This window comes from Hippopotamus amphibius, chromosome 4, assembly GCF_030028045.1.
Source record: "Hippopotamus amphibius kiboko isolate mHipAmp2 chromosome 4, mHipAmp2.hap2, whole genome shotgun sequence".
NCBI classification, from domain to species: Eukaryota; Metazoa; Chordata; class Mammalia; order Artiodactyla; family Hippopotamidae; genus Hippopotamus; species Hippopotamus amphibius.
This window is the reverse complement of record NC_080189.1, coordinates 187098761-187111323: the sequence shown is the minus strand read 5'-3', so window position 1 is coordinate 187111323 and position 12563 is coordinate 187098761. Positions and strand designations below refer to the sequence as shown.

The 12563-nt window shown below is 69.8% G+C and overlaps 1 protein-coding gene across 5 annotated transcripts in view; it reads right to left on the bottom strand.

Annotated features, from left to right (window-relative positions):
• CEP170B (centrosomal protein 170B) overlaps positions 1–12316 on the bottom strand; it is a 28116-nt gene extending 15800 nt beyond the window's left edge. For 3 of the 5 annotated variants that reach the window (XR_009053144.1, XM_057731220.1, XM_057731223.1), the window contains exons 1-2: positions 7935–8066; positions 875–964 (exon numbers count right to left, since the gene is read on the bottom strand). Coding sequence is in view for 4 of the 5 variants with exons in the window: in XM_057731220.1 (XP_057587203.1) it covers positions 875–964; positions 7935–8039 (195 nt within the window). In the remaining variant the exon portion in view is untranslated. Of the gene's footprint in view, positions 1–874; positions 965–7934; positions 8067–11033; positions 11138–12181 lie in introns of those variants that run through there. The other 2 variants (XM_057731222.1, XM_057731221.1) reach the window with 2 other exon arrangements.
• Positions 12317–12563: the final 247 nt, after the last annotated feature.

Here is a 12563-nt window from a genome sequence, read left to right as displayed (position 1 = left end):
ACACAGCAGAGGCAGGGCCGGCCTGAGGCTGCTGTGGGCCCTGTAGCTCAGGATGGAGACCAGACTTCTCGGGCTGGGAGCGAGGGAGGAAGGTCCCTCCTCGGCTGGTAAAAGGGGATGGAGGCTGGCGGTTTGTTTTCTTACTGAAACAACCTCCCAGGGCAGGGGATCAAACACAGAAAGAACAAGACACTCAGACGGACGCTGGACCCTGGAGAGGGCCCCTCCCTGTCCTTCCTGCCCTATCTCCACCTGAACCCCTCTCTGCTCCTGCAGCCAGGCACTTCCTCTTGGTCGCCTCCCTGTCCCTGTTGCCCCCAACTCACAAAAGAGCCCCCACATGCCCCTTAGGACCGGATACCCCGGCACAGCCTCCTCCATCTCAGGAGCCCCATCCCCCTGCCCCAGGAGCTCCCCGGCTCCCCTCCCCACCCAGGAGGTGGCCTCCCCTCCCAGAGGCCCTGCCCAGAGGGAGCCCTCCCAAGGAGCCACCAGAGCGGGAGGCCCAGGAGGGAGCCAGGTGGGGGCAAAGCAGGGGGTGGGGCCATGAAGAGGGGGCGGAGCCAGGGTGCGGATGAGTTGGGGTGATGCCCGCACCGAGGGAGGGCTCTGAAAGGGGTGGGGCCGTCACAGGGGGAGGGTCACGGACGGCTTGGGAACCAGTGCAGAGGGGTGTGGCCACGATGGGGGCGGGGCCACGTGTGGACGGCGCCAGGGCAGTGCCCGCACTGAGGGAGGGGTCTGAGAGGGGCGGGGCCGTCACAGGGGGAGGGTCACGGAGAGGGGCGGGAGGGGCCGTGATGGGGGCGGGGCCAGCGTGTGGGTAGCGCGGGCTGGGAAGAGGGCGGGGCCAGCACAGAGCCCCAGCACTCACCCCATTGAGGCTGCCCAGGTCCTTGACCCAGTGCTCGTCCCTGTCCTGGTCGTAGTTGATGACGGCATGCTGCTTGTCCACACTGCGGGACTGGGGAGACACGAGGCCCTCAGGTGGCCTCCGGGGCTAGGCGGCCCAGGAGGCAGAGGTGACCCCGCAGGAGGCCCCCCCCACACCCCCCCCACTCTCCTACCCTCCCCCACCCGACCACAGCACCACCGCCAGGAGGTCCCACCCACGCCTCCACACCTCACGGGTGTGTGCCCCAGAAAGCCCGCCCAGCCATCCCAGCCACGGGAGCCGGCCGCGGGGCTCCGCGCCCCCCCAGCCTGCCACCCTGGCCCCTCCCTCTGTGGCCAGCCCTCCACGGCACCAGGGTGCCAGGGCCCACTGCCATCCCAGCCACGGCTCCTGGGTCCGCGTGGGAGGGGCTGGGAACCGTTGGATGCTCTGGGACATGCTGTTCACTCCCAAGGGCGGGGGGGCCGGCAGAGCCCAGAGGGAGGCTCGAAGGGCTGAGGATGCTCGGGGGGGAAGGCCGCCCAGACAGCCAGCCCCGCAGCACACACCTCTCAGAGTGACACACGCACACACACGCACGCGTGACGTGCCTCAGACCCCACGGCCTTCCGCTCGCGTGCACAGGGCTCACACATCCCGAGCACACGTTGGTGCCTCCGCCCCAAACACTTCTAGCTCTGCCCTGGCCACCAGCCCACCCCGGACACCTCCCTGATGACAGTCACTCAGCTCCCCCACAAGGGCCACAGCCCCTCCACGCCAGGGGCACAGAGGCAGGGACGGGGGCACAGGGTCACAGGGTCACGTTCTGCTTGATCAGGCAGCAGGGGCCGCCTCGCCCGGCCAAGGGGCCGGTGATCTCGGCACAGACCGCGTCACCACCCCCCATCCCGGTGCCCACACCTCACTGCTGGAGGCCCCGCGTGTCTGGGTGGCAGCTGCATTCCTCCCCCCACCCCCGACCTGAGGAGCCCGGGCCTGCGGTCCAGCCCAGGAGAGACCGGCAGGCCCAGACCAGCCAACCTCGGGGCGCCGCTGCCCGGCCCTGGTGCAGATGACAGTCCTTGCCTGGCAGGGCCCCCACGGGACACCCAGGACCCCACCTCTAGAGCGCGCTCCTGGGAACGACGGGACCCACACGCTCGCTCCCCGCCGCCTGGCACAGGATGGTCCGGCCCTGGGGAGGGTGACCCAGCCCCTGAGTCCCTGCACCACCCTCCCGGCTTCTCCGTGCTCACAGGGGAGTGCCCAGACCCCTCCCCCAACCAGCGGCCACCACCACAGCCACGACCACAGAGCCACTTTCTCTCCGACTCTGCACCTACCCACCCCCTCTGGCACTGCCCGGAAATGGCCGGTTTCCAGGGAAGGCCCCAGCACCCTCCCAGAGGACTGGAGCTCCCAGGGCCGGGCCTCCCCCCTCACCCAGAGAGCGGAGCGCACAGCGGGGTGGGATGCGGTGGACACGGGCTCAGGCCCAGCCTTGCCCCCACCCAAGGTCACACAGCTTGGCCGAGGCGCCAGGGCCGGACCTGGATGGGAGACTGCAGGGGGCAGGGCCGCAGCCCTTGGCCTGAGTGCGGGCCCCTACGCTCCAGCCTCTCCTGGGCTCAGAGGCCCGAGGCGGCCGGCTTGACGCCCATGCGGCTGCCGCCGCGGGGGCCCGGGAGGGGCTGCGGGGTCCACACCTCGTGCTGCCGTGGACCCTTGGTCCTGCGGGAGGGAGCGGGCGTGCAGGGGCGGTTTTGAGGGCCTCTCTGACACAGAGGCCACCCCAGAGCCACCACCCAGTGCTGCCCACGTGAGCCCGGGGAAGGACGGCTCGCCCTCCCTGATCCTGCTGGGGCTCCTGTGCCAACTCACCTGCCTCCTAAAGTAGCGGGTCTCTGGGAGGTGAGTCTGACCTTGAGACCTACTGCCCGGCGCCCCGGGCCGCGTCTCTGCCAACGTCCGGAATTCCTCAGCCCACGTGGGCACCCACAGCTAGACAGCACCCTGGCCGCCGTCTGTGCCCCGGGCGCAGGCACCACCTCCTCCCCTGGACTCCCCTGCTGGTGCCCAAGGCAGCCCGTCCCACGGGCCCGGCCCAGGCAGAGGTGGGGGCGGGGCACGCCGGGGGACCCGCTCGCCCTCCTCCGCTCCGTCTCCTGGCTGCAGGTGCTGGCACAGCTTCCCCAGGACCCAGCCCCCAGGAGGCCTAGGCAAGAACGGGCAGCTGCCCCGGAGGCCTGCGTGCTTGGGCTTGGCCCACCTCAGGCCAGGTAGCTGCCCTCCTGGGTAGCCCCATGGGTCCGAATTCCTTAGAGTCCCGTCTCGCAGCTGGGAGGCCTGGGGCTCACGGAGGGGCTGCGGGCTCCCTCCCCCCGAGCCTGCCCCACGCCCAGCCAGCTGCCCACTCAGCCCCGCCCAACAGCTGGACGCCACTGGGGCCGGACTCTGCCCTTTGCCTGGCAGGGCATCAGGCTTCTGGGGACCACGGGCCTGCAGAGGGGCTGCTGGAAACTGCACATGGCGACACGGCGGGACGGGGGCCGGCCCCGGGCTCTGCCCAGCCTGAGGCGGACGGGGTGGACCCCAGCACGAGGGCACTCTGTCCCTCAGGCTTGGCCGTCACCTTTGCTGAGGTGTAGCCCCCTAGAGGGGCTTCTGGGCCAACCTTTCCGGCCTGAACACCTCCCCTCCCTCTCCAAGCCGCAGACCCCCAACTCAAGCCCAGCCTGGCCAAACCCAACTCCTCCCTCCCCGTCCACCTGGCCCTTCAGCCTCTCAGGAAAGGCCGTCAGCCAAGCCCCCGGCTGCTCCGGGCATGCCCCCTTTGCCCCAGGCGGCAACTCTGCTGGCCTTCCCGGTCATCACCCCTCCATCTGCCCACCAGCCCCCTCCCTCCTGTCCTCCCCGCCCCCACCTGGCCCTGCCCTTCACTCTTCCGCTGACATTTCCTGGGGAGGAAAGGCGGGCCTTAATCCCACGAACACAGCCCCCCCAAACCCTCCTCTCCCCGCTCCACCCCCACCCGCCTGCGGCCAGACCGCTGTGCGGGCTCCGGAGGCGCCACGCCTTCTCCCGGGCCTGGGTCCTCTGCCCAGGACCACCCCCTCCCGGCGCCCACCTTCCCCCTCCCAGCAAGATGCTCCACCCTGCCCTCCCCGCCCACCTCCTGGCTCCTTGGACTTGGCACAGCAATCCCCATCTGCACCCGGGGCCTGGGCCGCCCCGTCCACTCCCAGCACAGCCCCCGCCAAACCCCCTCCCCAGACTGCAGGGAGCACCAGAACCCCTGGGCACAGGCAGGGAAGAGCCCCACATCCAGAAACCTCCCTCCCTGCAGGCCCAATACCCCGGGCCAGAGGCGGACACCCTGCCAAGCCTAGGTGCTCAGAGGCCGGAAGCCCACCCACAAGAGGGGAACGCGGCCCCTTGGCCTGGGACGTAAGACTTAAAAGGACACAAAGCAGGCCATGTGACACGTGGAGCGGGTGGGACACAGACATGTAAAATAGCCTCAAGAAGCTCCAGACACACAGATTCTTGGGGAAAAAAACCTAATTGTCTGTATCACTTTAAAACAGAATAAAGATGCGCTTCCAAAATTCAGGTCTGACCCCCTCCACGGATGAAAGCCCCGCCTGGGATCCGGCAGCGGCCGAAACCCTGGGCTCTGGGCACACCCTCCAGCCGACTCACACCCAGCGCCAGCCTGGCGGGTCCACGGGTGCCCACAGCCTGTGTACGTGCAGGGGGCTCCCGGGCTGGGTCCCTCAGGGCTGCAGTGTCCGGGTGAGGACGCGAGCAGGCGAGTCCCAGCCGTCACACCCTCCCAAAGGGCAAGCGGGGCGGACACAGAGCACACCTGGCCGCAGACACGCACAGGCTCACGCACACGTACAACATCCACATGCACACAGGCACGCGTGCACACACGTGTCTGCGTGTGCACATGTGTGCACAGACTCTACAGACGCACAAGTACCGGCACGAGCACGCACACATCCACACGCACACACGCCCTGTACCCGAGCCTGGGCCGCGGGGGCAGGGGCCACGCAGGCAGCCTGGGCTCCGGCACTGGGAGCACTGGGCCCAGCCCGGTGCCAGCCTCGCCCTGGGGCCAGAACCTGCGGCCAGAGCACGGCCCAGCCGGCATCTCTGCATCCGGGACACAGAGCCCCCCCGCCCCGTCCCTGCACCCGAGGGCCAAGCCGCGGGCACCCCGCCTGGACGGTGGCACAGCCTCCCGGACGGCCCCCTGCTCCCCCGCCTGTCTCCCCTCGCACGCTGCCTCCTCGCTGCCCCGGACAGAGCCCCCACTCTCCTGCCAGAACAGCCCAGCCCCGCACGCCCCTCCTCCTGGGCACTAGCTGGCCCCACGGCCCCTGCCCCAAGCCCACCGCCACCTTCGGGTTTGTCTCCTGGGGGCCCAGCTGGCTCCTGCTTACGTGTCTGTGGCCAGTCCAGCCCTGGAGCAGAGACCCCAGGCTGCAGGTGGGGTCAGTGACCATCAGTGACAATGGACGCGAGGACACGCAGAGGGCAGGCCGGGGCGCTCCGGGAGGACGTGGCAGGGAGAGGGTGGGGATGGGGTGGGTGTGGAGGATCCCGGAGCCAGGGCAGGTGGGGAGACGCCGGGGGCACCTGTCCCTGCGCCTGGGTGGGGATGGGAGCGGCACTCAGGGAAGCCCCAGGCGTGAGGGAGGCAGCAGGAAGGTCGGGCTCAGAGGATAAAGGGGTGTATTCAGCAGCGGCAGGCTCGGGCTGCCTCTGAGATGCCCAGGAGCTGGGGACAGGGTAGCGGGAGACATCGTGTGAATCACACAGGCAGCGGTGGAAGCCGCGTCTGCGGGCGTGGACAGGGCCTCCAGGGAGAGGCCTCGCGCTCTCAGAGCCCAGGCCACGGGGGATGCCACAGGGGCTGCCGGGCAGGAGGCAAGAGGTGGGCGAGCCTGCAGCTCCCACCCGGAGAAGAAGCCCCAGGGAAGACCATGGGGGTGGGGGAGTGCGGGTGCAGTGCCCATCCGGGTGGGGGGGGGGATGCTCAGGCGGTGGCGGTGGTGGGGGGACACCGAGGCCGGGCAGTGGGGAGGGGGCCTCGGGCTGCGCGGCGGTGTGCAGGGGAGGAACTCCCGAGCGGGGGCTCCACAGAAGAGTGCGGGTGAAGGGGGCTGGCGGGCCCCTGAGACAGAGAGAGGATGGGGCGTCCTGAGCAAGAGGCAGGTGGGCGGGCGGGACGAGCGTGGGGAGGGGCAGCACCCACACCCACCCTACACCGACGTGGCCTCCCCGCGCCTCAGCGTCCCCATGTGACGGAGACACGGCCGCACTGCCCAGGACACCAGGGGCAGAGACGCGGGTGCACGCGGGCCAGGCCGGCCCAGCACGGAGGGCTGAGGAGCCCTGTCCCGCCACCCTGCTCAGGGCGCCACACGGATGGACCCAGAAACTAAGAGTCGGGCCCCAAACTCACTCTGAGCACCTTACCAGCCCCCCACCAGGAGCCTCTCCCCCCCGCCCCTGGGAAAAGAAGCAGGCAGAGTGAGGGCCGGGACCAGGGGACAGGGCGGAGCGAGGGAGGGGTGGCAACCGTGCTGGGCCTGGCACCCACAGGTCCCTGCAGGCTTCCATCGAGGGCCACCCCCCAGACAGGCCCTGCCAGCCACCCTGGGCGGAAGGGCAGGGCCACTGATGGGCCACAGTCACAGCAAGGAACACTGAGCTCCCTGCCTGGGCTCAGGGCCAAATGTGCTGACCCCTTCGGATCTCTCTCCAATGGACCGATAACCGGATCGCGTCACATGACACCGTCAGGGAGCCACCGGCCACATCTAGACCTCGCACGGGCAGCCCCAGGGGCCGGGAGCACGACCTACGGCCTCTGCTGGTTTTACGTGGCCTGAGAACAGTCTTTACACTTTACTTGGTCAGAAAAACAAAAATAGAAACCTGAAGACTCTTTCAGGACAGGTGAAAGTGGTATGAAATGGACACATCGACATCCACAAAGTCTGACAGGCGCCCGCTGGTGTGCGCACAGGTCTTCGCAGCAACAGCAAAGTTGAGTGGCTGAGATGGGGGCGTGTGGCCTGCAAGGCCTCAACCACATACGCAGCCTTTTACAGAACACATTCGCCCAGCCCAGTACAGAGCCACCAGCTTCCAAAGGCAAGAAGCAAAGAGAAAAAGGGAGAGGCTGCTCTTCATGAAAGATACGGAAAAGCCCGGACCAGCACACGCAGCAGGGGAGGGCCCTCCTAGTCTGGAGCCAGGCACACCAGAGGCTGTCTGGGGAGAGGCCAGCGTCTCTGGACATGGACAGGCCTTGCATTTGCTGCCCAGGTGGACCGGCACGTGGCTGGGACCCCCGGCTACAGCCCAAGGAACAGGCATCTCACCCCACAGCTGAGTGGGCCCCCTGGTTGGACCGGGCAGTGCAGCCCATCTAGGACACCTCCTGAGAGTCCCACAGTGGGAGCATGGAGGGTTGAGGACGGGGGCCCACGTGCCACGCTGGGGAGGGGTCAGGGCTGCAGGAAGCCCAACTCAATCGCACTGACGAGGGTGCGGAAACCCTGTGGACCCCACAGGGTCAAGTCCCCCGACTCCTCCCAGCCCCTCCTCATTCCTAGGAGCCGGACACGTGAGCCCCACGGAAGCCAAGGTCGGCTCAACTGAAACTCAGGGCCAGAGAGAAACTCCTGATTGCCGAGTGCCCGGTGTCCCAGCTCTTGGTTCCTCGCCAGCCTCTCGAGCCTGAGAAAGGCCCCATCCCCCACCCCAGGGCACGAGCCTTCCACCAGACAGCTCTGCTTATCAGAGCTGGCCCTGTGGCCCCGAGTCACAGCCCGGCTGGGGCCCCCGAGTAACCAGGACGTGGACAGATCTGCTTTCAGGCACCTTCCAAAGGTGGGCCCTGACACGTTCAGCATCTGGTGGCACCCTCCCAGCACGCAGAGACGAGGCCCCCCACCCGCAACCGCACACACCCACCCCAGGCCCCTGAGCCCCGCAGGGGCCCACAGCAGGCGGGACGGGCGCCCACACTCACCTGCAGCATCAGCTCGCACTCATCACGCCCCACGAAGATGAGCTCTCGCGGCAGCCGGTGGCGGGTGCCGCTGCTGCTCACCAGGAACCAGGAGGTGACACTCATCTTGGCGCTGGTGAGGCCTGTCTGGTCCTGGGGGAGGGGGAGGAGTCAGAGGGGGCTCCCCTGCCTGGGCCCGACCCCCCGGATACCCCGAAGGCCAGCACTGATCCTGCCCCGCTGGGGTTCAAGGACCCTCACGGGTGGCACCACCGCAGTGGCCACTTCCGGAAATGCTAGGCTCCAGGTCAGCCCCTCCCCGAGTGTACCTGTCCCCCGTGGACCCTTCCCAGCCTAAGCCCACTCCCTTGCACTCCAGGCCCACACGTAGCCTCTCCTCTCTCTCTGGGTGCCAGGGAGTGGGTGTGTGGGCACCAGCCACACTGCCTGCAGGTGGCCCACATGTGTCCCTGTGACCTGCAGGAGCTGCTCCCAGGTGGGACTCAGTGTGGCCCTTCAGGGTCTGCACAAGTCCAGGTCCATACCCCAGCACACAGACTCTGAACCAGAGGCCCTGCCTCCCCCAGCTGGACAGGCCGGGGTGGCCCCGGGCAGGCAGCTGAGAGGAGACAAGCTGGAGACAAGAGCTCTGAGCCATCAGCACGCCTGCCACTGCGAGGGCACTGAACACCCCTTGGTGGCCACTGTGGCTGCCCTCCAGATGCCCCCAGGCCAGGTCAGCACCAGTGGTCACGGCAGCAGGTGGCCCCCCCGGTGCCCAGCAGGGAGGTGGTGCTTTGGTGCCTGAGATCCTGGGGGCTGATGTGGTCGGGACAGGCAGGGGAGCATCAGGGTGCCGTGAGAGGCACAGTGGGGCAGCCTGAGTGACGAGGGCTGAGGTCACCCGAGACCAGGCCCTGGGGCAGCCTGAGGCCCCACGCAACTAGCGTGCATGCACTCACACAGATGCCAGTCGCCCAGAGCTGTGTCACCACACCAGCACAGGGGCACAGACACCAGATGTGCAGACACACCTACACCACACACAGCTGTGCACACAGCTTCCACACACACCCGGAGCAACACCTACAAGTGCCCTGGCCGCTCTCCTCTGCACACGTGTGCACACACGTGCACACACACACTGGGTAAAATGTGTCCTGAACACTGCCACGCACGGGGCGGTGTGCTGAGCTCTGAGACACACACACTGTCCCTGCATCACGGGGCTTCCCTCCAGCCAGGGGTGGCAGGTGGGGGGCAAGAAGGGGAACAGCCTGTGAGAAGATGCGAGTGACACAGAGAGAAACAGGGGCTGGACAGCAGTGCTGTCGGGAGGGGTCCATCTAGGGAGGGTGGCCAGGGAAGTGGGCATGTGAACACCTGGGGGCCGCGCTCCGGGCAGAGGGAACAGCCAGGGTCAAGGCGTTGGGCCGCGCTCCTGGGAGTTCTGTGGCTTGTCCGGGAGTGAGAGGGGAGGCCCTGGAGGCCCAGGACACGCTGCATCCCTAAGCGCAGAATGGAAATGCAGCAGACGTGTTCCAAAATTACGAAGGATTTCAAAACAGTGAGAGCAGAGTGCCCAGCCCAGCTCAGGGTGTGAGTGCGGGGCCATGCAAGGGTGTGTGTCACACACCCGTGAGGCCAGCCCCGGAGGTCCTGCGTCTGTGATCTGACTCACAGTGTGCAGAACAGGTGGGAGGCCAAGCAGGAGACTAGTTAAGAGGTGAGATGATAAGCAGGGAGAGAGATGATGGTGCTGGCACCCTGGTGGGAGCAGAGGACATACGGAGTGTCCCCAGGCTCTGTCCCTGCAATGCCCAAACACGGCCTCAGCCTGAGGCTCCTACGAGCCAGGTCTCAACCCCAGGCCCCACCCATCAGTGAAGGCCCAAGTGACAGTGCAACCCACGGTGTACCCGTACCCTCGTGTCACCTCGGGGAAGCAGGTGAGAAGATGCGGAAGAGTCCACCCAGAAGACAGCCCCAGGTGGCCAGAGTCCCTTCATCCTGGGACCCCTGGCCTTCCTCAGGGTCCAGCTAGAGGGGCAGGCACGGGAGGCTGAGGGGGCGGGGACGTCTGAGCCCCTGCAGCGCTAGGGAGGCCGCATCAGGGCGGCTGCTGGAGATGACAGTGCGCTCTCCTGGAGACCCCCACCCCCTCACTGCGTTTCCCAGCCGCCACACTCTGCCAACACCTGCTACCAGGTGGTGATGAACAGTTAGGAATGGAGACCCCACCCAGAGGAGGCCACAGCCTCTGCTTACTGCAGAGGGAGGCCAGACTCCCAGAACCTGGTTATGCGGCTGTGGCCGAGCTGTGGCGGAGCCAGGCCGCCCCTGCCCCTGCCAGCCCATCCCGAAAAGGCCCAGGCCGCGAGTCGCGGAGGCTCCCAGACAGCCTGCGGCCGGTTCGGGGCCGGGCTGGCCATCGTTGCTACGAGGAAGAATAACAAACACCCCAAACGCGTCCCCTCGGCCGCCGCCCCAGCCAGAAGAGCCGCCCGCCTGGAGCGGAGGGGAAGGAGGTGCAGCCGCTCGGGGGCAGCGGGGCCGGGAGCCGCCGCGACCGGGCGAGCGAGAGGATGGGGGCAGGGGCTGGGAGGGGCGGACGGCACGGAGGCCGGGGACAGGCCGGGAGAGGAGGCGGCGGCGGCGGAGAGGCGGCGGCGAAGGGAAATGAGCGGAGAGGCAGGAGGAGGAGGAAGACGGAGGGAGGGAGCGCGGGAGGCGAGACCAGGCCGGGAGCCGGCCGGGCGGGCGCGCCGGGCCCGGAGGGGGAGGGAGCGGCGCCTCCTCCTGAATCACCGCTCGCCCGGGGCGGCCAGGGCCCAGCCGGTGCCTCGGCTGGGAGCCCGGCGCCCGGGCCTGCGCCCCGCTCTCCAGGCCGCGCAGACGCGCGCCCGGCGGCCCCTCCCGGCCTGGCGCAGACCTGGGCCGCCGCCGCGGCGGCGGGGACCAGCCCGGCCAGGTGCGCCGGCGGCGCCCAGCCCGGCGCCTTTGTCCGGCCCGCGCGGCTCCGCGCCCCTGCCCCCGGCCCGCGGCCCGCGCCGCCCCGTAGGCGCGCAGGTGCGGGCGCAGGGAGGCCCGGCGCCGTGGGCGCAGAGCGGCGCGTCTTACCTGCGGCGCGGCCCCGGCCCTCCCGCCCGGCCGGCCGAGCGCTGGGCGGGGCCGCCGCCTAGGACATGCCCGGCGCGGCCCGCACGCTCGCGGCAGCCCGGCGAGCCCACGGGCAGAGCGGCGGCCGGGCCTCGCGCGGCGGGTCCCTGACGTCTGCGGGCGCCCCGCCCGCCCCGGCCCCGCCCCGCCCCGGCCGCCCCGGCCCCGCCCCCGGCCGCCCCGGCCCCGCCCCCGGCCCCGCCCCCCGGGACCCAGGTCAGGGCGGGCCCCGGCGCCAGGTGAGCGCGGCCCCCGCCCCGCGCCCGCCCCCCAGGCCCGGCCGTCCGCGCCCGGCCCGCCTCCCCGCCTCGCCCCCGCCGGCCGGCCGCAGACCCCTCCTCTCCCGGTGCCCGTCCCGCCTCGGCCTGGGGACCCACCCCTGCGCGCCGGGCGCCACCGGGTGCCCGCGGCAGCCCCGCGGCCTGGCTCTGAGCCCGCGGTCAACGCTTCGCCAAGTTCCGGGAGCCCGAAGCTCGAACCGCGCCCCCGCCCCCTAACCTTTGGCCCGGCCCGCCCAAGGGAGGGCTGGAGGGCGAGGGAGGCGTGGGCAGCCCCGGGGGCCCCCCGCGCCCCCAGGCGTTGGGCGGGGCTGGGGGGCGCTGGGGCCTGGGCGTCGGGGCCCGCCTGCCCGGTGCCGACTGGGGTCCGGGAGGCAGTTCCCACGCGCTGCTGGCGGCGCGCCGGGCGCTGCGGCGGAGGGTCCCGCGTGCCCCGAGCGCCAGCGGGAACCGGATTCAGGCCGGGGGCGCCGTGGGAGCCGCCTTGGCGGGGGGGTGCCCTGGGGGCGTTCCTGCCTGGCGGGTGGGGGGCGGCCTTGGCGAAGGGAGGAGGTGCGCCGCGAGCGCGAGCGGCGTCCTGCGAGCGGGGATTGAGGAGGCGTGTGCCGGGGAGCCTGGGTTTCGTGGCCTGGGCGGGGCGGGAGCGGCGGGGCGCTCACGGGCCGCGACCGTGCCCACCCTGCCCTGCAGCGGGGGCCCTTGGGGCCGCCCCCGCCCCGCCCCGTCGTCACCAGCCCCCGAGAGAGCCGGGCCCTGACCTGCGGGTTGGAGGGGGTCCCGCATCCTGGAGGACAGAGGGGAGCCCCATACCAACTACAGGTGGAAACTCACCCGCAGAGGGAAGAGCCAGGAGGGTGCAACGAGGGTGCCCGGCGGTGGGCGGCGCCACCTGTGCGGGGATCGCCAGAGGAACTTGTGCTGGGCGCGCGGGACTGCTAGGGGATCAAAGGGGTCGAGGCGGCGGGAGGAGGGGCAGGCCAGGGGAGGGACCTGTGGCCAGGTGATCAAGGAGCTGGGATTTCATCCCAAGGACCACGTGGCGCCCAAGGAGCGTTGGATGCCGGCTGAGACCTGCTCAGATGAGTGTTCCAGAGAGCTCTGGGTGCCAAAGGGCAGGGATGGAAGAACAGGCCTGGGGGGAGGGGAACGGCCAAGGGTCCAATCCTAGCCCTGGAATGGAAGAGGTGGGGGCAGAGGAGTGGGCTGGGTGTTC